Source organism: Tauraco erythrolophus, chromosome 3 (assembly GCF_009769465.1).
Source record: "Tauraco erythrolophus isolate bTauEry1 chromosome 3, bTauEry1.pri, whole genome shotgun sequence".
Taxonomy (NCBI): Eukaryota; Metazoa; Chordata; class Aves; order Musophagiformes; family Musophagidae; genus Tauraco; species Tauraco erythrolophus.
The window spans coordinates 56915286-56941219 of NC_141467.1; the positions used below are offsets into that span (position 1 = coordinate 56915286).

A 25934-nucleotide genomic window follows, 5' to 3' on the forward strand; every position below is an offset into this window, starting at 1 on the left:
CCAATTAGAACATAAAAATGAGGAGGAAGAGTGGGATTCATTTGCAGCTGGAACACTGTACACCATCTGAGCGCTCTTCGAGAGTGTTTTGGGAGTGCAATCAGGTCACCACCTCTGCTTCCTCCAGAGCTGCCCCCAGTACTTTTGTAGATAAAACAGCCTGAGCATTGTGGTAGCTGAGAATGACTGTGTGGTTTTTTGTTTGTTTGTTTGTGTTTGTTTGTTTTTTTCTTCCAGTAAACTATACATTTGTGGGCAAATACGGCTTAATGTTACCAATGGCAAAAAGGCAAGGCAGAACAGGGGTGCTGCTGGTAGAGGGACGAAGGAGGGAGCAGGGACTGAACAGCTGAATACACAAAAGCCTGAATAATTTCTAACTCGTTTCAGCCTGAACAAAAAATGCCAAATATATTTCGATAGTATTCCAAAAATACTTTAATATTTGCGGGAAATATTAAGGAAACATGGGAGAAAACCCACATCACGATATCCTTTAACTCAGGAAGGTGTGCCAAGTCCTTCGCTTCGCATTTATTGAGCACCTTAATCCTAAATCATCCAATAAAAGAAAACATCCTTCAGCAGTTTTACGAGCGCAGCACATCAACTCCTTTGTTTACACTGGAACACGAAGATGTTCTTTCCTGTTCCGACAAGAAAAGGAGTCAAAACGCTACCGCGCGACCCCTCCGAGCTGGCACCTATCTGGCCGGGCTTTGGTTTGGCATTTTCGGCACGCGGCTCGAAACGGAGCGAGGAGCGCACAGGCGGCAAGCGCCGCGCCGACGGACGCGCCGGCCGCCCCGCCGCGCTCCCCGCACCGCGGTCCGCCGCCGCCGGCCCGCCCGGCCCCGCCGAGCCCGTGGGCCACCCCAGCCGTAAGTACGCGCCAGCGCGGAGGTCGCACGATGGGGGAAGGGCCGGGCCCTATTTTCGGCGGCGTTTGCCGATCGCGCCTTCGGCGTCAAACGGGGAGAACGGCGGCCTGCGGGCGACGGGCAGAACGGGGCCCCGACCGCGACCGCGGCGCCGAGAGCCAACAACTGCCGCCACCGACCCGTGCGGCCGCCGGCCACCGCCCTCGCCCCGGCAGCGCCCTCAGCGCCGCGTCCCCGGGGAGACGCCCTGCCCGCCGCGCTGCACCACGGGAGTTGTAGTCCGGCCGCGCCGGCCGCCCTGCCTCCCCCCGCGCTCCCCTCCCCGCCGCCCCCGGCCCGCGGGGAGAGCGGCGCCGCGGCGGCTCTCGCGAGGCTTGGCGGCAGGAGCGCGCGAGGGCGGCCTCCTCGCGAGGGCGGCCGCCGCCGCCGCCGCGGGGATGTTTGGTGCGGGCGCCATTCCCCCGCGTGACGTCATAGTGCATTGTTGTGAGCGTAGCGGAGCATCCCTCAAGCTGTCAGCTGTGCCGCTGCCGCCGGGAGCCCAGCCGGCCCGGCCCCCTTTCCCCTCCTCCTCCTCCTTCTCCTCCTTCTCCTCCTCCTCCCCCTCCCCCGCCCCTCCCGCCCCGGGGGCTCCACGGCTCGGTGTCACCGTATCATTGTCCGTGCGGAACCCCTCCGGGCCCCCCCGCCCCCCCCGGTCCGCCCTCCCCCCGCCCCCCCTAGAACCACCTCAATGAGATGCAAACATGAAAGACAAGAGGAAGAAGAAGGACCGCACCTGGGCCGAGGCTGCCCGCCTGGTAGGTGCCGTGGCAGCATTGTGTGTGTGTGCGTGTGTGTGTGAGCGTGCGAGTGTGTGTGCGCGCCGCGCGCGTCCCGCCGGCGCGCTGCCCGCCGCTTTGTTGCCGGCGGTTTGGGGCCGTTGGGGCGAGCGTGCGTGTGAGGGGGGGAGCGGGGCGGGGGGGGGGGGAGAGAGAGAGAGAGAACGAGTGTGTGCGAGAGGGAGAGGAGGAGTGTGCGGGAGTGCGTGTGAGCGGGAGTGCGTGTGCGAGGATTCGGGGAGGGAGCGTGCCCGGGAGCTCGTGCGTGCGCGAGTTGGCGTGCGGAGGGAGAGGCCGGGGTGCCCCGCCGCGAGCGGGGCCGGGCGTGCCCGAGTGTGCCCGGGGGTGCGGGGTGCCCCCCCCCTCCCCGGCGGCGCCGGGGCAGCCCGCTGCCGGCGTGGGTGAGCCCCAGCTGGCGGTACGGGCAGCCCTGTGCTCTCCTCTCGTCCCTGCCTGGAGAGGAGAAATAGCTGCATCCCGGCTTCGGTGTATGTGTGAGGAAATGCCTATTCTTTTCTTCTTTTGCATGTGTGTTTTGTAAATACCCAGGGATTGTTTCCGTCTCTGCGAGTTCATGAGTCAGATATCCCAAGAAGAGACCTCCTTTTAATTATAGAGAAAAGTGAAATGCCTGGGAATTGCCTTTTCATCCCTTTAGTGCCGACAGAAGGACTGGGGCGAGGGGCGAGGACGTTAGAGAGAACTCCGTCCTGGGATTTCCCTTCACCCTCTCTACTTCCCGCACCGAGTAGGGAGATATCCAGGGCAATCAGACCCACTTCTGGAAAGGCTGTGGCTCCGGGAACCTAGTCCATTCCCACTTTATTAAGAAACTGTCTCCCTTACCCTACTGTATCTGTTTTCATGATTCCGTATTATCGTTCGCTAAGTGTAAGAGACTGCATTGTTTACGTTGTTTTTCAGCTTCGGAGTATGTATGTATCTAGGAATTTTACAACACACAGTTATGCACAATGCGGCGTGTACAGTTGTACATGTTTGTAGTGTGTCTTCGGCAAAGTTGGGTCTGGTTCAGCTTCAGTTGGGTGCCTAGAAAGATGACAAAGCGAGAAGGACAGGCGGCTGGTTGTATTGCTTTTTGCATCTACACCAACTTTATCTTTTGTCCATCGCTGATACAGACTTAATTGCTTAAGTAACCTGCCTGTGCTAATCGTGCATCTGGTTGTGGTAATGGGTGTTGCTATCTTGTTACTATTGTTTGTTTAGTTTTGAAACACATCTTGTAAAAATGTTTTCACCTTGTAGTGTGAATTCCTATGTAGGAAGTTCGGCCTCTGTCTCCTACGTAAATAATTACAAGGTGTTAGACGGACACTACCTATAGATGTCTCTGCAAGCTGTACCGAGGTACTCTCATATGCTCCGTCAGTGCTAAATTCTGGTATGGCTCGTTGTACGTCCTGCAACACTCGGTAATAACGCGGCTTTAGTGAAGATGTCCTGACACAGTGTGGCTACTGTCCTCTCTTATTTCTCACGATTGTAACAAAAGTTTAACTGCAGTAAGACACCTCTGCCTAAATAATTTTGGCAGTGGGTGCTGCTGCAGTACTTGTTTCTCTGTGCTTTAAACTGGCAACATGTATTCAAAAGTCTGTAAAATTGGTCAAATGCTATCCCAACTTTACTCTTTCAAGTTGCTGCTGCAGTTGCCACTATAAGCTGTGTTTTGTCTGACAAATGTGCATAAAGGAATTTTATTGTGTATCGAGTAAAATTGCTATTCCCGTGTGGTCCAACGTATGGAAAAGTTTAAAGGCTCTGGAAAACAAAGGCTGCGCCAGTGCTGAGAAGGGCTGAGACTCTCTTATTTTCATGATGTCGTATATCCTCACACTCCCCCTAGAAGGGTCATGATTTGCTAAAATTGAGTAAAAATGTTACACTGCTGTATACAAGTGGTGGAGATACGCAAGGTCCACACCGTGGTTTTGTCTAGCCTCCTGGGGTTGCCACTTCATGGAGAACTTGTCCCACCTCTCTTCTGTGAATGATACATTGTCCTGATCAGAACAACTACAGTCTTGCACAGAGCTTTGCTTACATAGTGACGTATGTTTGCAAATCACAACGAAAAACGGTAGATAGTTTGTATGACAGATTCAGACTAGATGTAAGGAAGAAATTTTTTATGATGAGGGTGGTGCAACGCTAGAGTGGGTTGCCCAGAGAGGTGGTAGATGCTCCATCCCTGGAAGCATTCAAGGTCAGGATGGATGAGCCTCTGAGAAACCTGATCTAGTTTAAGGTGACCCTGCTCATTGCAGGAGGGTTGGACTATGCGACCTTTAAAGGTCCCTTCCAACCCAAACCATTCTAGGATTGAAGCCTAAATTGCCACTCCTTACAGTGTTTTATGTTAGGACCCTGATGGTTCATTATGACTTCATTTTCTTGAGCTACATCAATAATGTATTACTGCAAGGTTTGATTAAATCAATTTCTTTCCAACGACAATTAAACAATGAAGTGATTGATATCTACTCACAAAAAAAAAAAAAAAGACTCGGGAGTTACTGAGATCAATGTGTTGTAAAATTGTATGCTGCTGAATTGTTTTTAGGAACAAGAGATTGAATTAATACATACAACAAATGTATGGATATTTACGTGTTAAGTTTTCTACAAAAGCCCTTACATTACAACCATATTGGGCTTCCAAAGTGAAGTGCTAACAAGTACGGAAGGACAGAGGTGGCATTGCTGGCATTGTGTTTTCACTCTGTTGTGCACGTCCACATGTTACAGTCTACACTTGGAATGACATTCTTGCATGCTACTTTCCCAAGTAGTTCAAGTTCACTCACTAGAGCTGCTGATTTTTGTTTTATTTTCTTTGTTCGATGTGAGGTGCCATACTTAATTTTCTATACACCTTTCAAACTCAGTGCTAAAATATGTTTTTCTTTTATGTTTCAATTGAACATACATAGCTATTATTAGCAACACCCTGTAGCTTCCCAAATGCAAATGTTTCTATACTTATAACATGCCTGTGAAGTTAAGTATTTTGACCTCTGCTTTACTCATGCAGAGAAAAGATTAAGTACCTTACTCAAAGCTGTGCAGGAAATCTGTGGGAGAGGCAGTTATGGTACCAACAACATCTCCATAGTAGTTCTGTTTCATAGTAATAAAATCATCTTCCTTCTCTGGCTACACTTTTGCTTCATTCACTCTCTATTACCATTTCTCTCACAGTAATTATGAGAGAAATGGATATGGTCATGTCTCTATATTCCATCTATATTGGAACTCATAATGCACCATGTAATAGTTATGGATAAAAAGGAGTACAAAAACTGGACTCGAGCCTGAAATCATTACACAGCTCTCCATTTCCCACATTCACAATGAAAGAAGCAGAAGTACTTTAGAAAAATACATTACATGACAGTCTTAAAATACATTGTAATGTGTAAGTCTAAGTGGTGAGGCTTGAAACTGACAGTCAGTGTTGCGTTTACTGTTTTTTTTGGTATTGATTAAAGGGTCTTTGAAAACTTAAGTTCCTGCAATGCAGTGTTTTTTCAAGCTGTTCTCTTACTTTTTAAAACATAAGCAGGAAAGGACTCCCATTATATTCAGCTCTCGCCATAAAGACTGTGTATGTGATACAGGCAGTAAAACAGGAGCCACTGGCGTGTCCTGTATTGGGACTTGCATTTTGTGGAAGAAGTCTCCTGCAGAGAGTCGAATCTTTCTGTCTGCGACACACTGCTTTTTTTTTCCTCATGCAAGTCTGCTTATCTTAGGGCAAGGCATAGCCCAGCTTACAAGCATTCCTGAGAAATGAACGCATGTGCAGGATCAGTGGAATGGTGGCATACCACTAACAGTTCATGTTACAGAACCCATTTTGTCGAACATGCATTTTTATGGACCAAATTGCAACTTGTCTTTACAACCTGCCAAAGGGCATATCTTTGGTGTAGACCCAATATGTCGACTCACTTTGTGCTTTGCAGCAGACTACAGCAATGCTTACGTACAGCAGACTACAACAATGCATTCTCTCCACACTGGTATTTGTTTTTTTGTGTTTGATAAACTAAGATAGAACACTTAAAAAGAACGATAGAAAATCTTTAAAGGAAGGAGGAGAAACATCCTGTCTTTCCTCTGTCTTTCAGTTGCTCCTCATTTGATGAAACCATATTGTTTTCTGGTCGTACGTGAAACTCATAAAAGTTGAATAGAAAGGTTAAACACTTGAGCAGTTTAAGCAATTTGTAATGATTCCTTTCAGTTGAAAAAAAATGTGTCCATTGAGTTTCAGCTGTTCTTAAACTCACAAGGACTCTCAAGCAGTTGCTGAAAGTCCTGAAATAGTGAATTCTGCCCCTTAATAATTTCATGCCATAAGATACCACATAAAAAATATTGAAATGAAAAACATTGAAAACAAAATGTGTCCAAGGATACTCTGCCACACAAGAACTGGTAACAGTTTTAAGCGGGTAGGAGTGATCCAACTTGTATCATTGAACTGCCAGACATGATCCTTTGTTATTTGTGATACAGAAAGGTGAAGGAGGTCTGAAGAAAATGAGTGGAGGCCGCTTACTTTGGGAATGCAGAGCTCAGCATACGTATAAAGCATAGAGCATCTGCCTATGAAGGGTGATAGTTTATGGTAACATTTTAAAAGGATTTTTTAATGAATAGCTTGCTCTTATTATCGCACTCTTCTCTTTCCTGTAAGTGGTGTTTTGAAACGCGGTTAAGTCTCTACCACTAGTTGACAATAAAGCAGAAGAAAATCCCAAGAATGGGAACGGCAGTGCTTGCTGGGTTATTCGTGTGTCGGATCTTCTATCCAGTGTTTTTGCTCTTTCTTCTGTAAATTTTGTTCTGAAAGAAAGGTTTTCTTGTGTTACTGAAGACTGTGTCCTTTACCGTGCTATGGAGAGTCCTCATGGTCCAGGTGATGTGTGCATATTCGGTGAGTAATATGCATACCTTAATTCTTGTATTTCGTGCACTAGTCTCCTGACAGGATCCAGCTCTTAATTAAGAGTTGTTCTCTTGCTCCTGTAAACTTTAAGAAAGTTATACTAATTAATTAAGGAAACCGCTGCTGAAAAAAACATGAAAAGCAACAAAAGCCTGTCAGAGTTGTTAGCTTGCATGTTACTCTTTAATGTGGCTGGCTGTCCAAAAGCTGATTGTTGCTTCATCTGGTCTGCTAAGATAGTGTAGTTGAAACAAATCCTGTAGTGGCATGGTAGTATTTTTGCATTGCATCTCCATGTTTGAAGACCACAAATGAAACAAAAAATTAGAACAGTAACTTCAGTGTTGCTAGACCATTGATGATAATCCCTTTGACTTTTATCTTGTCTTCACTCCTATTACTATAAATAACATTTTAAATCATTGTGTGAAAAGAGCTTCGTGTATCAAAAGAGGAGATTTGATTTAACTTTGTTTTATGGTATTAAGGATTTCTTTGTTGTTCACTTAAGAGAGACCTACTATTATTTCCATATTTGTTCCGAGTTAATTATTTTTCAGACATGCAGAAACATTGTGGCTTGGGAAGTTTTGATGGCCTTTCCCTTTGATCCACAATCAATGCTGCTTTGAAGAGCTACATTTTATTTTGGTTTGCTCTAGGGTTTCCTCCAATTTGTTTTATTCAAAGTAGTTTTTGCACTTGTTAGACAAAATTGAACCTGCACTTACTTTTTTTTTACCTTCTGTGGTTGTGTTTTAAGTGTCAGTGGTTTATTTTGTTAGTATGAAATAATACAGAAATCAGCGTGTTTATATTTTTTTAAAAAGGTGACATACAAATAAAATATAAGTTTAATCTATTTCAGCTCACCTTTTGTGTTCTTCTAGGGAAGATTGAGAGGAAAGGGATTCTAACTCTTATCTTGAGCCAACCCCTTAACCCTTGGCATCATAGACCTTTAGGAAGGCAGGAACCCAACCCAGGAATGAGACCTGTTCTCAACAGTGTCTCTATCAAAACAGGGTGACATAGGAGAAAACCCTCAAAGGAACCTAAGTATGAGTGTTCCTCAACAATGTGATGTTGTTCTCAGTGCCTTGAGGTATGATTTAGTGCTCACCGATACAGTGAATGCTTCCAGTGGCTCCTAGCTTACCTTTCTGTGTAGAAGAACCAATATTTTCCTGCCATACTGCATGTTTCTGTTGAAATAGCTGATCTGTTTTTCCTTCTTGAAGCCATTGACAGGTTTCTCACAAAAAAGATTTGGTCAGTTGCATGTGGAACTGGTGGAATCCCAGTGAAATAGTTTCTGCTAACCACACCCAAGGCCCTACCCGCTCTTCACAGCTAGATTGCTCTGGATCTGCTAACCCAGTTCACTGATTCTCTGGATCAAACCACGTCATTGCAGTATTCTTGTCTGTGCCACGTAGCATGCTGCCCTCGAGGTGAAAAGCCAAACTTGCTATACTTCTTGCTAGAGCCTTCTTTGTTCTTTATATTTTGACCAGCAGATTACAGTCACCTGGAGAATGATTTGCTAAATTTCATCTCTTGGCTTTGAACTAATTTTTTTTTTAAATGTCGTAAACTTCAAAATATTTTCCCTTTTCCTGGGTGTCATGATGATAATCTTGCATTCCCTGTAAATAGGAATAGCTAAATAGTGGCCTCCTTTTCTGCTATCAAGACCTGGGAGATGTGATTACTGGAAATTATTTCAGTATGATTCCACACGTTTCAGTTGAAACTGACCAGATCTTCCTTTGAGGAACTTGCAGACTGAAGGAATCAAATATCTTAGCCTTCACTCTGGAACAGTCAGCTTTCAATGCAAAGGTAGAAAAACAACCTGGAATAGAGCCAGCTCTAAACAACGTCCCAGTTCAGCCATTTGCTCATCCTGTTAGTTTAGGTAGCAAATCCCCATGCTGCTCAAGGACAACAGATTGGCCACAGGTGGCCCGTTTAATCTCTTACCAAATTTGAATGACAGTCACCCTCCCAAAAGAAACCCAAATCGTTGATATACTGCCACTCTGAGGCTGCTTTGTCTTTGTGAAGTCCTGCTAAGATTGTTTCCTATAGCTGGAGTTACTTTCTTGGGAGGAAATGCACCTGCTGGGAACGTAAAAAGGGTAGAGAGGTGCATTCTTACCTGCCACTAATCTTGTTTTGAAAGGGTGACCTATGTCTTTCTGAATATTGTACCTTGAGCAGACTGCTACCTAAATGTATCCACTTACGGCTATATGACTTCAGCATAGACGTCATGAGTATCAGGAGACAGTTAATAAGCCATCTGGCAGTGCATGCCTTCTTCCTAGAGCCTCTTTGGTGTCAGTGCACTGATTGGGGTCGGGGACTGCACCTAGTGTTGGAGGCATCTAGAGCAGCATCATTCACTTTGATCCAAGCCATCTCTGGTGTTTCCGGCATTGGAGCAGAAACTGAGGGGATCTGGTGTTTTCATCCTTTGAATGTTGAGTCCAGGTCTCTTTAATAACTTGAGCTCAGCAGGACAAAGTCTGTGTGGACCCTGGCAGGTAGCTTTCCTCAATATTGGAGCACCTTTTAGATGATGTTTTTAACATACGGGATCCAGCTGTTACATTGCAGGTTCTGAGTTTGATGTGGCACCCTGTACCTCAGGTGTCTGAGGAGGCTTGTTTTGTAGTGTAGCATTGAGTTTAGTTTCTGTCTGACAACCTTTGCCAGCATCAGTCTGTGCTCTGAAATCATCAGGGGCATTCACAGACTCCTTAAGAGGACTGGGCTATAGTTCTCTGAAGAAGATGTTCCAGGTCATGTCCCAGATTATCATTCATGATTTTGGAGCATCAGAAAGTAGTTAGAAGGCGCATATTACATACTCTGTTTTAAGACTTGTCCTCCTATATGCATAGATTGGTGTAGTCGAGGCTGTGATGATGAGAATCTCCTTGCTGCTTGCAGAGGCTCATCTCTAGAGATCATTATGCTGTGAGTGATAGTCACATCCTATAGAGCATAGTCTGACTTAGATAACGTTTTCTAAGCATCTGCAATTTCAGAAGTGTCCCTTGACAGACAAGTGTCTTGAGCTAGTAGATGATTTGGTTTGGAGAACTTAATGTCAAAGCTATTTTCTCTCTTTCTTGTTGCGATCTTGCTTAAGTACAGATACAATAAGGAATTTAGTGAACCAGTCATTCTAATTAGGGTTTATATTGCTTTATTCTGGTTAGCTTCTTGTATAAGTTGATGTCTAGAGAGGGGAAAGAGCCTTAACCAAAGTATACATCAACCATTTGAAGGTCAAAGTTTTACTCCCTTTCAGCTGACTCTTAGTCTGGAGAACCTTCCTAGTTGTGTGTAGTGGTTCACTATAGTTGGTGAGATGCCTTGTGAAATGTCTGCAGAGTAGTAAATCACAGTCAGTCTCCATGTCTCATATGATTTGATCTTGTCTTTATGACTCGAACCTTCTTCATATAAGATGAGGCTCTACCAGTATCATTGTATGGCCAAAGTAGTTAGCTTCACCCTTCATTGTTGGCTCAATGGCCGCACTATTGGCTCAATGGCCGCACTCAGAGAGTAGTGGTCAACGGCTCGATGTCCAAGTGGAGACCTGTCATGAGTGGCGACCCTCAGGGGTCCATGTTGGGCCCGGCCCTCTTCAACATCTTTGTCGGTGACGTGGACAGTGGCATGGAGTGCACCCTCAGCAAGTTCGCCGATGACACCAAGCTGTGTGGTGCTGTCGACACGCTGGAAGGGAGGGATGCCATCCAGAGGGACCTCGAAAGGCTGGAGAGGTGGGCCCGTGTCAACCTCATGAAGTTCAACCGGGCCAAATGCAAGGTCCTACATCTGGGTCATGGCAATCCCAGGCACAAATACAGACTGGGCGGAGAATGGATCGTGAGCAGCCCTGAGGAGAAGGACTTGGGAGTACTGGTGGATGAGAAGCTCAATATGAGCCGGCAATGTGCTCTTGCGGCCCAGAAAGCCAACCGCATCCTGGGCTGCATCAAGAGGAGCGTGGCCAGCAGGTCGAGAGAGGTGATTCTTCCCCTCTACTCTGCCCTCGTGAGACCTCACCTGGAGTACTGCGTCCAGTTCTGGAGCCCCCAACATAAGAAGGACATGGACCAGTTGGAGAGGGTCCAGAGGAGGGCCACGAAGATGATAAGAGGGCTGGAGCACCTTTCCTATGAGGACAGGCTGAAAGAGTTGGGGCTGTTCAGCCTGGAGAAGAGGAGGCTCCGGGGTGACCTTATAGTGGTCTTCCAGTACCTCAAGGGGGCCTACAGGAAAGATGGGGAGAGGCTGTTCAGGAGGGCCTGTTGTGATAGGACAAGGGGTAATGGTTTTAAATAGAGGGAGGTAGATTCAGGTTGGATATTAGGAAAAAATTTTTTACCATGAGAGTTGTAGAACACTGGAACAGGTTGCCCAGAGAGGTGGTGGATGCTCCATCCCTGGAGACGTTCAAGGCCAGGTTGGATGAGGCCCTGAGCAACCTGATCTAGTTGGAGATATCCCTGTTCCTTGCAGGGGGGTTGGACTAGATGACCTTTGAAGGTCCCTTCCAGCCCTAACCATTCTATGATTCTATGATTCTATGATTCATTAAGTGATAACTTTCTGTTTCGGTTATTTTTCTTTCAGTTTCATTGATTTTAACTGAACAAATACCATATCCAGATGTTTCAATACATCTATTAGTGTCTGGTTTTGGATAAATGTTAATGCTTTTTATGTCTCAAAATTCCCAGTTCTCCATTAGATGCTGGGATGTCTGTTGGTATTGCAGTGTCAGAGAAGCATGTGACACCTGATGTCACTACGCTTATCTGCCAATATTTCCTAGCAAGGGTAGTGGGAGAAAATAGACCCTTATTAGCCATACCCTGCTGTCATTCTTCTGGACCAAGATTCTTGCAGCTATCTCAAAATTATGACACACTGATCATACCAGCTTTTTTTATCTCATTTGGCATTTCTATCATTTAGAAATTCTAGACAGGTAAGACCAACAAGAAGCTTTTTGGAATTCAATGTTTAGAGTGGGAAAAGCATCTTAATTAGAGAATTACTTCAATAATCATAGAACGTGAAGTTGGAAGGGGCCTCAAGGTCACCTTGTCTGTTTAGACTTGAAAATAAGTCACACGCCCCAAATTAGTTTTAGTTTTGTGAAATCAATAAAATATCTTGGTAACTTTTATTACCCGTACGAGCTAGGACTTCTCTGGCCTTCGCCAGAATCTGATCTTTTTGTGGAATTTCACATCCTACTTAAAAAATAGGAGAACTAGGAGAATAAAATGATTATGAAAAGTTGTCTATGGGCATGATTTAGAATCCAAATGCATTGTTACCTCTTTTTTTCTGACAGTGACTAGACAGAAACGTCAATTTTCTTGTACAGATTGAGAATTCTATGTCCATTTAATGGTGCTCATTCACATTCTCTGCTTTTTTGAGGCTTTTTTGACTTTCTGGTCTCTGGATTTTTTTGGCAGTTTGATGTAGCGATGCTGCAGCAGGTTCGTACTTAAAGCTGTAGTGCTTAATGCATTCTAATCTATTTCATAACTTGTTTCGTTCGTAATGCAGGTTTTTGAGACATCTTGCAAGCACTCATCTGTTTTAAAAGAAAAAAAAAGTACAATAACTTAGAGGGGCTCACTGTCTTGCTGTGGAATAAGCTCAGTAAATCACTGTTGAAGACATTTTCAAGTAAGTTACTATTGAAGATATGTTAATACCTTTTTGTTACTGGTTTCAAGACGACCCATGCTTCACAAGTGTCTACCTTCCTGAAGATGTCAGGCACTACCAAGCATTTGCCCGGATTGTTTTTGAACCGAGGTCTCTCGGTTTGAAATGATTTTTTAAAAATTTTTTTAGCCAAGAGTAAGAAAAACCTCTGTAGCCAATTTTGCTACATTGGCAATCTTTGTCAAACAGGTTGCTTGTCTTCCTTTTGCCCTGTTCCTGGGATGCTGTGCTGTCAAATTGTGTTGCTTTATTAAACATCTCATGTCTGTTAAGCACACATCAGATAAACAGCTGGACAGTTCAGTAAGTGCTTGGATCCACCAGGCCAGATCGTAGAAAAGAAAAGGAAAGCAGTAATATAGAGCATGAGCTGTCTTTTATAAGACTACTAATCTTTTGAAATAATGGTGGAGATTCTTGTGATGATTTACTTCACCCTGCCCGGTACATCTGTGCAGCTGGAGACTTTGAATATAGATCACAGGACAGCGGTGGTCTCATGCGCAATAGCTGAAATGCTTTTTGCCAAATATCACAGGAGGAAATATTTGATGGGAGGACAGAATAAGGATTGCATGTTTTGATGTGGTCCCTGAATTCCTGACTTATCAACCCAAATCTTATATATGTATCTATCTCTATATATCTGTCTCTCACATCAAGTATTGGGTTACAGTCCTGTGAGACTGACTGGGAGAATCATAGGAACAAGTCTACGTGCCTGGGACACGCAGCCTGCCCAGAACAAGCCTCAGCATCCTTTGGGTAGACAGCAGTAGCGAGAAATGGACACTTTTCCCAGCTCTTGGGTTTGTCCGGTTGTGTGGTTGTTTAATCTTGCAAACCAAATTCTTCATGCTAAAATACTGTTCCTCCAGTCAATGTTAGGGATCAACTGACTCACTTCCAATCCCTCCTGTCACTTTTGGAATGAGAGCTACCCATTTGAGTGGCACTCGTCAATGATGACCAACCCTATGTCTTTGTCTTGGACTAATGCGCCTTGTCCTTAGTAAAAGTCTGTTGGTAAATACTGTGGTTTCTAGAGCATGGGATCAACCCCTAAAGAGCAAATACTGAAAAAAAAAAAAAAAAAAAAAGGAATTACTGCTTTAAGCTAGCTTGAACACTGCAGTTATCTTATGAAGAAGCATCTTTCCTGCTCTTTGTGATATGGTGTTCCAGCGATGGTGAGCCCCACTAAATGGTTGTGATGTTAAAACATGCTCTTTTTTTAGAGTTGTAGAAGCACTTGAGAACTAGAGGGCTGTGGCTTCACAAGGTAGATTTGGAGATTTTTATCAGTCTGGCAAGTTACTATGCAAATAACTATGCAAATTACTGCATGCTGTATACATGCATTGCTGATGATTGTTGCATTTACTAAGTACCTCTGTAGGAACTTCCCAGTACCCATGCTACAATCAGTCCTTTGCATTGAGTGTTTGGTGTTCACTGTAACCATTGTGGGTTGTTAATTTAGCTTCTGGGCTCACAGTAGCAGCAGCAGCACTTGAGGAGACTGCAGAACTCATATAGGACTGTCTGGGGAGTTTTCCAATGAAAGAGACCATAAACGTGGGAGAAGTGAACAAAGAGATGCTTGACTGACTGAAGAGTGCAGGGTACAGTGCAAGAGATAAGCAATAAGAGGAGCAGGCGGAGTGAAAGGCCTTGAGGATGAAGTTAGTGTCTGAGCAATCATTTGAGCTATCGTGTTCCATGGACTCCAAAAAGGTAGCCGTTCAACTGATCCGTGAACTACGGATTGAAAACCTCAATAGAAGATAGGAAAGTATAAAAAATTTTGGAGTAATAGAGTCAAAGCAGTTGATTAAGAATGTTTTGTATGGATTTTGGAAGTTAGATCAGAAAAGCATCATTGTCTTAACATCTTTTAATCTGTTTAGAAAAAACAACCAACCAACCAACAAAACAAACTAAAAAATCTGAGATCTCTTAATCTTTCAAATTAGTTTGGCCTAAGTGGGATTTTTTTTTTTTTAGGGTTAAAATTTTAAAATTTTTTATAGATTAATGTCTAATGAAATAATTGGTGTGTTGCAAAAGAGAACACTTCTGTTGCCATTAATTTGTAGGGTTACCCGCTTTGCCTGGAGATAGATTCTTTGACACATTATCAAAACATTCTCATCTCATTATAATTCTCAAAGTCTTTAACACTTCCATTAAATTAAAAAAAACAACAAAAAAGAAAATCTCTGTAGTCAATTTTAGCTATCCTTAATGAGAACAGACTCAGTTTCCTACTGTAATTTTCATGCGCTAACTCATATTAGTGTCTGAGCTGTAGGAGAATGTTTCAAGCTATTTAAAGTAATGTTAAATAAAGTAAAATAATGCTCCTGTCTTCGTTCTGAGCCAAATCTACAGAAGTGGCTGCCTGGATGATGTATATGCATGGTGGTCGGGAAATGCTTCTGAAAAAGCTGCGGAGAATGAGGAATTTAAAAAATATCTAAAAATCACTGCACCTCTTTGCTGTTATCAGCATTCTTAGAGCTGTTAGGGCAAGAAGCTTCATGTGTTGGTTAAAGTGTTGTTAAATGTTGGAGTTAATTTTATAGAAAAATATGGGTGTGGAGGGGGAGGGAAGGGAACTGGGGAAAGCTTTCTGAGGATTAATGTTCTGAAAAAAAACCTGAGGTTTTAAGTGCTACATACATACATAATAGTAGTTATGAAGCTTATTACTTTTTGTACTTGGGTACATTTTCTGGGATTAGTAGAAGAGAATGAAACTGGTTTTGTCTGCTGGCATGTCATGTGGTGAAATGAGTGTGTGCCAGAGTGATACTGATGTAATTCTGAGGAGAAAAATGGTGCTGCACTGGGAGGTGGTGAAGAAGAGATGTTCTGTACCAATGAGAAGTAGAATAGCAAATACACTGAAGGGAGGAAAAGATATATATAAGGAAAAAAAAAACCCCTTCAAAATTCTAGGATAAAATTGCTTTTCATGTATTTATTTATTTATTTTGCTACCATTTCTCTTAATTAGATAGCTAGCTCAAGTCCCCAAACCTTCATCTTTAAAGTTGGATTTTTCTCAAACTTTGGTAATATAATGATCGCAATAAAACACCAAGGTGAAAAAAAATTCTGTCTTCTCTCTTCTCTAAAAGACAGGGCCTTTGTCTTGAAAATTAAGTACTATGTTTTGGTTATGTTGCATTTGTTTATTTTATAACAAGTTCTATTATGGGCTATCTCAGCCAAAGGAGTATTGTTGAAATTATAAGTAATCTCTTTGAAATAATTGAAAAGACCAATTTGTCTTCTGAAATATTCTCTCGTCCATTTGGTAGTAAGATCTTTATTGGAATTTTCAGAATTGATTTCAATTATCTTGCCCAGGTTATTTCTAGAGTCGCAAAAAAAAAAATCTTGTAGAATCTCTCATGTCCTTCAGTATGAGACTGTGATAGTTTTCTTGTGAGTCTGGACACCTTGGTTTATTTTTGTTTTAACCTCAGAGGACATGGCATGTGAATCTCCTAAGTATAATTTTATGTCTTTGGATGAGATTGTCTGGCACAGTTAAAGGACGACTGCATTCCTGGATTTGAACTGTAAGGCTAATTTCATTACTAATTCTCATTGTTTCAAAGGTACAGTATGAGTTCAGTAGTTACACTCGAAGCCCAAGTTGAGGGCAGTGTAACTTTCCCATAAACCAGTTTTCATTTTCTGTTCACTTATTGCTAGCTATTTTTGGATGGAAATGGAAGATATAGCTAAGACATGTATTATTATCAAGTCGTAAAACATTAAATCTAAGTGGTATGCCTAAACCCCATAAACCTTTAATTTATTTGCTAGTAGCATTTCCTCGGAGCCGACAATTTTTACTGCTATATTCACTGAGGAGATGTGACTTGGGAAAACTCAGATCCTCACGTGTATGTATGTTGGTGTTCATAAAGAAAGAATAAAAACTATGACTGAATATACTGTATAACAGCCATGTTTTGCTCTCTTTTGCTTTCCTTTTCTTGGGTTGGAGTTAACATCCTGATGGGTAACAGCTGAATCTGTTCAATGTATAGTGAGGGTTCTTAGGACAAGAAATATGCTGTGATATTAAGGACCCCTAAAAATAGAAGCTTGTCTTGAACAGGAAGGCTAGCTTTATGAGAAGTCTCTGCATTTATATTCCCTTATAAAATCCTCTGTGATTCTTTTCTGTTGACCAATTACTCTGTTGTGCTTCTGGAGTTTGGTGATGGTAGTTGCATGATGTGAATGGCTGATGGTCATTTCTCACTGTAACCTGGTCCGTGCTTGTTAAGCTTGACTTGGAGCAGTCTTGTAGCTTGGAGCAAATGCCTTCGAGCAGGGTCAGGAGTTTGGAGCCTCCACAACAATTACAGATTATTCTGACATTTTTGGATTTTCACCCCGTGGGGGAAGACAGGTTTTGTATTTTGGTTTGAGATCTGACTACAAACTGTGGTTTAACAATCAGCATTTTGTCTCCTTACGAACTGCAGTTTTGAAGTCACAGTTCACCTTTCTTGTTTATAGCCTGGAGGTCCTATTGAATTTGTTTACCTATACCAAGTGATTGCTCCTATTGGTTTAAATCTCTAAGGGAAGTCAGCGTCCAGCTGGTAGACAGTTGTACTGATGAGGACCCATTGATTTTTCTCTCCTATCCATTTACCATCAATAAGACATGTCCTTAGCTTTCATGATATTCTTCCCTGCCATAATGTTGCCCTGTTACCTGGCTGGTCTCAGTTGCTGATCACATTATATGTGGATCTGATTCACAGCCTGATAAAAATGTTTAAGTCAATACTTGAGAAGCCTAGATAAAGATAAAGCTTTGTGGTGAGAGCTTTTTAATAATGTGTTCTATTTGATATAAACCAATGGTAAAGAATTGCTGTTTTTAACAGAAACTCTTTTATGTTAAGGATTAAAGTTTACCTAGTTTGGCATGATTTAGCATTATCCAGAAAAAGAGAATTTAAGAAAATACAGACAATTCATGTTCCGCTTTGAGGCACAAATAATCCTTCCCTCTAACAGAGCTTTTGCTTATCATGTTATGTTTTTTTTTCACCACGTATTATCTGAAGTATTTTCCTTCATAAGAAGGAGTGAGGAACATGTAAACAAAATATTCTGTGTGCAGTTCTCAAAAGTGATAGGCTTTTGGATGATTATTAACTTAAATTTAGGATGGTCAGATTATTTAAATGGTCCCTGGGAAGAAGTGAGCATGTGTCTTTTCTCAAAACTTGGGGAAAGGTGCTCCTCCTATCTTAAGTTTTGTTTATGTATTTATATATGAATACAAACACAGATACAGAGCCATTATATGTTATTTCTAATCTGCCTGTGTTGTGACAAATGTTTCTTAGTAATAGTTGTTAAATAGAGTATTTTTCAAACCTTTCAACAGATGCTACCAAATATCACTATAGACTACCAGTATGGACTTCAGTTCTGCAATAAATGATGTATTTAACAGGACAAATGTGGGTGGACTTAGGTGATGAGGTGGGCGAAAGGACTATGTGGAAAGACTTGATAAGGAGGACTGAACAAATAAGTGACACAAAATGGATATGAGTTAGCGAACCGCAAAATATTCTCCTATTTTTGAAAATCTTAGATGAGTAATTGTCAACTGTGCCATCTGTAAGTAATGTAGGCTTCTAAACTTGTGACAATTAAAACTGCCTAGCATCCCACTCCAGCCCTGTATTTTATTCTGTGTACAAATCGGTACTGAAGACTAATCTCTTATGACATTAATCGTCTCATGTGGAGAGATGGAATAAATCACAGTAGCCCTTCCTCTCTTCACTCATCAAGATAATGCCATAACACGATGGCTGATCTTTGTTATGACACTAACCATTATATATTTAACAGAGATAGCAAAATCCCACTGACAGCTAACAAAAGAATTCTCTCTTTACGCTTTCTGTGAGAAGGCTGTATTTCTTTAGTTCCAAAGTATGACTTATCATATCTGTTCTCAGAGCAATTTAAGTAGTAGGTCTGGATTATGCCATTGAACTCTGTTCTGTACACAATGATGTCATGATTCAGACTGATGTGATATAATTGTGCAAGTTTTGGAAGGAAAAAACTGCATAAAACTCAAAAGACTTTTAAGACTGTACTCTTTTGTATTGTCCGTTCTGACAAGAAAGAATAACTTTCCTATTTAAAACAACAAACAAGCAACCAAAATCCCAGAAAAACCACAAACCAACCCCCAAAGCTTTCATCATTTTTCATTTATGGAGATTTTTGTTTTCCATCTTGCCTCTAGTACTTGAACAGGTGGGCTCAAGGAACTGAAAGGGGCTTTTTGTTGTGTCTGTGATTGCAAGAGACTTTTAATTTTTCCAGCTTTATCACTTACTGTGCACCTTTTGGGAATTTCTTTCCAGGTTTTCCAAGCATTAGACACATTCTGATCTTTCTTTCTGAGATAAAATTACTGAGAAAGATTCTTAGTAATTTTCTGCATCTCTGCTTGCTTATTAGTTCAAAGGGAGTGATGCTATGTATCATCCTGTGAATGAGAAACAAAGCAAATGGACTTCCCTGTGAGGTTAAGAGGATCAATGTGACTTATACTGGCTTTTCACCTAAGCATCAAAATGTGCTGTAAATTTCATGAGGTAGTTTCATGCCATCTATCTGACAGAATTAAAATGGAAGTATAATTTTTGCAATTTATTTTTATGTTTGCTGTCATTAACCATATTTTGGTAACATGGACAGAATTGCTTTTTGCTTGGTTAATATATTCATGGTGCATCAATGGAGTCAATGTCAGTTGCAGCATGAAATTTGTCTTACCCTTTAGTGGGTGAATTTTACCGGGATGAACTACTTTAAATGGACAAAACTAATACGTAAGGATATTTAGGTAGAGTGCATAGTTTAAAATATTTTATTTCTATTCTGCTATCTTTCTTTTTTGTTTATTCCCCCCCGCCCCCCCTCCTGTTTTTTGTGTTCTTTTTTACCTTCTGGAAATCTTAGGTCTATATCTTTAGGACACTGTCTAACAAGATAAGCTCTGATAGTAAAGCAATGGCAAGAAAACCGGCATAACTGTCACCTCCTGTTAAATTGGGTACATTCGGAGAGTAGCCAGTAGGAATTTTATTTCTCACATTAAAAATAACCCTTACACATTACATTTGTCTGAGGAAATTAAGCGATGAAGGCTTTTAAAACAAACACATTCTCTCTGTTGATTTTTCTGCGAAGTTTTCACATTTTATTACTATGTTGAAACATAAGTTATACAGCAAACCTTTCAATGTCTCAGAAAGAAAATCCAATTCAGCTTTCAATAGAGAAAACAGCATATATGGAAGTGAATATGTTTGGGGTTTGATTTGTTGTGGGTTTGTGTGGTTTTTTTTTTGTTCCCTTAGTAGCGATGAATGCATTCGCACTGGTGGTAGTTCTTTCCTTTCTTATCTGTAACTTAAAGGCAGCTGATAGGGCACTCATATCCATTCCACTCCATTTGTTCCAGTCACCTAAGCATGGCCTCTCTTTATTTTGTACAGGAGTAGGTGCCAAAGAGGAATTTTTATCCCTGCTGGAATTAGAGGCATTTCAGGATCATGGCCTGTGTGATCACAGAATGAGTGCAGATTTCAGTAATGTTTTGGGTGGCAGAGCTGTGTTTTGCACCTGGCCCCTCCTCTGAAATAATGATTCGTAGTTGTAAACAGCTTTGACCCATGTTTTTCAGCTGGGGTCACTGATAGGGAAATTGAAACTTCTACTCTAAAGTAAATAGGGAGAGAATATGGTCTACAAGCCACAGGAGGTTCACAATACAATTTGTCCTGTCAGCACCTAAGATCTACCATGTGCTGTGAGCTAGCTATTCAGTATTGACTACCTTGGCAGCACTCGTGTACCTGTGTGTGGGTTTTGGGGAAACCATGGCAGTGAACTGTATCTGTATGGGTATGCTAACGTTTCAGAAGGTAGAGGATAGAGGAATATACTGTGGTAAGGACAAGGGAAGAAATGTATTTCAGCAGGGATGTGGAAAGGTGAGAGGTATGGTAGTTAGGGATGTTGCAACACCTCAAAAGATGAGAGTATCGCTTTGAGAGCAGAGAAAGGCTGGGCAGACTGAGAGGCACTGGGGTATTGTGATAGAAAGCAAGAAGAAGTATGTCTTGCATGGCTAAGCAGAAGTCTGAAGTCTGGACTGCACTGGCAGAATCGAGCAGTCACTCTGAGAATTTGGATGCTCCATCGCTTGAACTGAAGTCATAGCTAGTAATCCTGCTGCTAATAATGGAACCCATACCAGGGTAGCAAGTTTACATCCTGCTCACTGGGGTATGTATCTTTGATCCTGATATTACAGAAATCTGATAGGATTCTGTGTGCTCACTGGGTTCATCCTGTTACAGTCACTGAAGTGTTTATGGATCTGGCTGACAGAGCCTTTAAGTGAAAGTTCCTGGTTGCTCGGACAGGCTGATTGCGTTAGTAAGAGAGGAATACGAAGGTTTCCTTTTGTTTCAGTATGTCAGACCAGATCAATAAGTTGTTATGCCAGTCGTTTAAGGTTGGAAATTTTACCCTACGTTTTGTGGTGTGATGTATGAGGCCACTAACAATGGCAAGATGTCGCTGCTAGAGCTTGTGCCTTTTAAAGGAATAACACAATCGTATGTTTAATTTTAACTGAATTGTAATCCAATTTCTTTCAAATTCAAAATGTCAAGTGTACAGTTTATCTGGAATTTCCAAAGCACTGTTGCTGCCTTTCTATCAGTTTAAATTATGACGTTATAAATAAATTAAAAATAGAACAATAAAAGAGTCCAGACATCTGAGAACAAGCCTCAAACCAGCCAGTCAAAGCAATGGAATGAACAAACAAATCATACAGATTCTTTCTTGCACTTTCCTTTAATTCAGTACTTTAGGAGATGGTAATGCTTTACCTATCTGGCAGGTTAGCAAAGCTTGGCGGTTTCAGACAGACTTGCAAATGAATTCTGTAGTATGAATTCTCTTGCAGGAAACACTCTCCCAGTTGTTCCCTGTGATTCATGCTAAAGGAACCGTAAATTGCTTTTGACTGAAAGAGGGCCGGGGAAAAATATTTTTTTGGGTGTACTTTAAACTGTTTGAGCTCTACAGGTCAGTAGCATTACGTCTGAACCTAAAAGAAGTGTGTGGACTAGCAAGTATGCACATAACTGATGTTAGAACTTAATTTGATGTATTTTGGCAGGTTTAGGTATTTTTTATGTGCTGCTTTCTTGTTCCTCTTACATCTTTTTTCCTTTCCTTGCTTGATTTTACTTTTCTTTCTTATCTGTAGTGATGCATGGATTACAGAGAAACTCATATTATGGAGCATGCCAAGACATGTCTTGAGAAATGCACTGTCTTCTACTCAGATTTTCTAACTTCGTTGTTATAACTGCAACTACTTAAAGATAAAAATCCTACCAGGAGAATTCAGCCTCTTTTAGTATTTTAGTACTTGGAAACTACTCTTTACCTTTCTCTTAATTACCATCAGCGAGAACTCCGTGAATATCATTTGAGAACTTAGGTTAAAATAGGTTGTAGTGCATCTTCCCTTCTTATTTTCAACCCTCTTTTCTCTTTTTCATGTATCGTGTATCCTTCCTCTGATTCGTCTTGCTGTTTTCCTCCTTTCATACATCCCTATGCGCTTCCTTTCTTCTCCCACTCTGTACCTTCCCCTCCCCTCTTCTCCTGACCATTTACCCATCTTTCTTCACACAAAGGGCTTTGAACTTTTACCAGGCTGCTGATAATTCCCCAATGACTAAAGCCGTTAATCAAAAATGAATACAAAAGATTTGAGTGGGGCATTTCCCACAATAGAAGTCAGTCCTCCTGTTAACCTCACACAAGCAGCTGGAAAAGACAATGCTGGATTTTCTCCAGGATACTGTTCTTGTACCCTCTTTGGGGCTCCATCTTTGAATTCATTAATTTAGTAATGAGTGGCTAGAAAATATCATATATTTTCTGCTTAGGAGAAGGAGAGTTATTTTTCTGTTCTTTTATTCACCCTGCTGTCTTTGGGCAGTAAAGCTTGTCTGTGGCACAGTTCAGCCTGACTTGTATTTTAGCTGTTGAGTGGGAGCACTGGCAATAACTGCACTGTTCCTCTTTCTCCTCTGAATTATTTGAGTAATGTTCTAAAGAGAATTGCTTCGATTTGTGAGTAGTGACTCAGCCTATAGTTTGACCAAGCAGATGTGATGAAATGATCCTGATTTTTGTCAGCTACCTGACTTTCAGCTCCCTACAGGCAACTTCCAGAACTGAAAGAGGCTCTGGCAAGTTCCAGCTAACCGTACTCTGGCCGGACAATCACCATCAACAGGCCCACTAGACTGATGTGCCTGCTGCTCTTGGACCACGGCACAGTGTCAGACCACACTTGGGTCTTGTTTAGAAGAATCATTTTCTATCAGTGTAATAACTGATAGCTGCAGGAGTAGTGGCTGCTTCTCTGGCAAAGCTTCCCACTTTCTGCAGGAACGTTTATGAGTGGGAAGGCGGCTGACTTTCCAGTTGGCCCTCACTTGGTGCTGTCCCTCTGCTCGTCTTCCCTCTAGTGGCTGAACGCAAACGGTTGGGCAGATCCGACTCGGGAGTCACCAGCAGCTGCCTGTACCCGTTAAACTAATCATTCCATCGATTACATAGGGGTTCTCTTCCATTTTGTAGGCGAGCTGCACATTAAGGATTTCTCTCTTATGCAAAGCTGAGACTCTTGGCTCTGCCCTAGAGTTTTCTTGTTAACAGTTCACTGGAAAGTGTTTTCCCCAGTGTGGTGACTGATTTTTTGAGCAGTTGTCAATGCACAGAAAATGATAGATGTCATGGTAAGAAAAGGAATTTGGATTTCTTCTTGTCTCACATAACTGACGTGCCTTTTCCAGTGAAACTGGGAATGTATGTGTTTGTGGCATCTGTGCAATTATTTACTATCTCTGAAGTTGTGGGTTGATACATGTAGGTGATACAAACGTAGCAATTTGTCAGGCTGCTGCCGTTTGCTGGGTTGTTTTCCACTGTGCTTGGTAGGATCTGAGTTGTCTTCTCTTTGAGCCATTAACCAGAGTTGGAATGAAGGCTAATAATGTGTTCAGTGCAATGACTACTTCTGTTCTCTTCCACATACCTGATGGGTATCAAATTATTTGTCCCAGTTATTTGGTGGCTGTCCCTTTTAAGGCTGTGGTTGAATGGCAGGAATAAATAGAGCATAGTTGATCCTCTGTGCTCGAGGTTGCAGTCAGTGCAAACCATTGTTCTGCCGTTGTCCTTCTCAACCAAACGCATCGAAAGAATCATACTCTTCGTGACAGTGCTTTGGCATGTTTTAATTTCAGCATTATTAGTCACTTGCCCATGTACAATACGAGTGTTGGTGGATGAGTGGGAGGAAGGAGAAAGATGTTTAAAACAGATAAACGCTTCCTCTCCTGATGTGCGTTACTTTTTCTGACCAAGAAGTCCATGACTTAACTATGCTACTGCGTTTTAGTATTTATTTGCCTTAAGGCACAGTTAGTGCTTCAGTTTGAATTTTTAATGTTATTTTTAAAGTCTTAGAAATGCAAAAGAGATTGCAGTCTTTAGCAGTGTTAATGGTGAGATACAGAGGCAAGAGACACTAGTGCAATTATCAGTTCAGTGTGTTCATTAACTCGCAGAGTCTTGAATAATACTCGATGCTGTTTTCCATAACTGGGGGAAGAAAATGAGGTTATCATTAAAATGTTTTACAAGTAATTATTTTTATTTTCTTACTGTGATAAATGGTTAGATTAAAACTGGGGGGGAATGTGACAGCATGGTGGGAGGGGCAGAGAAAAACATCCTTCCTAACGTTCTCTGCTAAATTAATCTTCATTCTGATAAAGAAAACTTAATCAGGTGCACAATAACAGGGTTTTCAACTTAAGGATTATTTGAAGTGGAGAATTAATGCTTTTCAGTTAGGGTATGAACAGTTTGAATAACAGGCTTTAAAGGGTTTAAAGGGTTAGATGAACGGAATTAAATTCATGGGGTGTAATGAACTGCAGCCCATGCTACATGTCCGGCGTAAAACAAGTCCAACAATGGGCAATTGTTTGCTCCAGTACTTTCAGCCTGTCTGACATACTCTGCATTTCAGTTTGTCATTATACCCTGAATGTGTTCGCTTCATACTGTGGTATTTGAAATCTGCCTTGTGGGTTTGATTAAACTTTCTGTAGTGGTGGTATGCGTCCTGCTTGTTGGTTCATTGTTGTTTGGTGACGATGATCTTCCGTATCTGTACGTCTGGCCATTGTTTCCACAACCAGTTCAGTGCAGCTTCCTCAGCACAAACTGCTCTCCCTTCTCCCATTGTCCAGAACAGAGTGACTTCTGATGTTTACGTAGCTTTATTGTTTCCTTCCCATTATTGTCAACTCACATGGTAATACTTGGCGCTTTTACTGGCTTTAAAGAGTAGGATGTGATGTCGTAGAGAAGGGGACAGGGCTACCCAAATTTTCTCAATTGCAGGGAGGAGCTGCCCAGGTGTGCTGAGGGGCCTGTACTCAGGAAGAGAAACAGGGAATCCTCCACAGTGAGTAACGCCACTTTCAAGTGCACACAGTTTCCTTCATAGCCGTGTCCAGTACAGTGTAGTTTCCTCTTCTGTCCTTTCCAGTTTGCCCTCTGGAATGTTCCCAGTTGAGTTCTCTTCTTTTGACTTTATTTTGGTGTATTCTTATTTTACCTTGTCATTTGTCTTCTTTCCAAAGGTTTAAGTTTCCATCTTTGTATCTTCAGACCGTTAATCTTTTCTCATCCTATTCTTAATCTTATACACATTGTCAGTTTTCCAATCTATCACTAACATGTCGGATGATTTCTCTTCCCTTGCTGTGCAATGGCCCTTTCCTAGCCCTGTGCAGTTCCTTCTGTCCTCACTCATTGCCATACACTTTCTACCACTCTTCTTTCTCATTTGACATCACCTTTTGGTTTTCCTTTCCTGATGGGTCTGTTTTGAATCTTACCTATTGCTGTACAGTGAGATAAGCTCAGTTCAGCTCTGAGACCTTTCTAGTGCAGCCCTCACTTCTGCATTTTCCTTTGTGAACTGTGAAAGATAAAGGCTACAAGCTTCATCTGTAACAAAAAAACCGAAGGATTTGGTAGACTCTGTTTTGGCTGCGAAAAGGGAGAAAAGACAGTAAATCGGAACTGTAAAATGGCAGGAGAGGGCTGAGCTGGTCAAGTTGTAGTGAGTAGGGAGGCTTTGGGCTTAGGTGAGCTCCTCGAATTACAGCCCTGGCTAGCACCCTTCACAGTTTGATGACTTGCATGATACAATGTGGTGATGTCTCTAGTTCCTAGTGGGCAGATGTCCACACAATAGTGGCTACGTCGCCATCA

General features: G+C 42.0%; 1 protein-coding gene across 1 annotated transcript in view; it reads left to right on the forward strand.

Annotated features, from left to right (window-relative positions):
- The first annotated feature begins 637 nt into the window (after positions 1 to 637).
- ASXL3 (ASXL transcriptional regulator 3) overlaps positions 638 to 25934 on the forward strand; it is a 134750-nt gene continuing 109453 nt past the window's right edge. Inside the window, exons 1-3 of the mRNA XM_086609255.1 lie at positions 638 to 777; positions 855 to 881; positions 25056 to 25119. Coding sequence (XP_086465381.1) covers positions 638 to 777; positions 855 to 881; positions 25056 to 25119 — 231 coding nt within the window. The remainder of the gene's footprint in view (positions 778 to 854; positions 882 to 25055; positions 25120 to 25934) is intronic.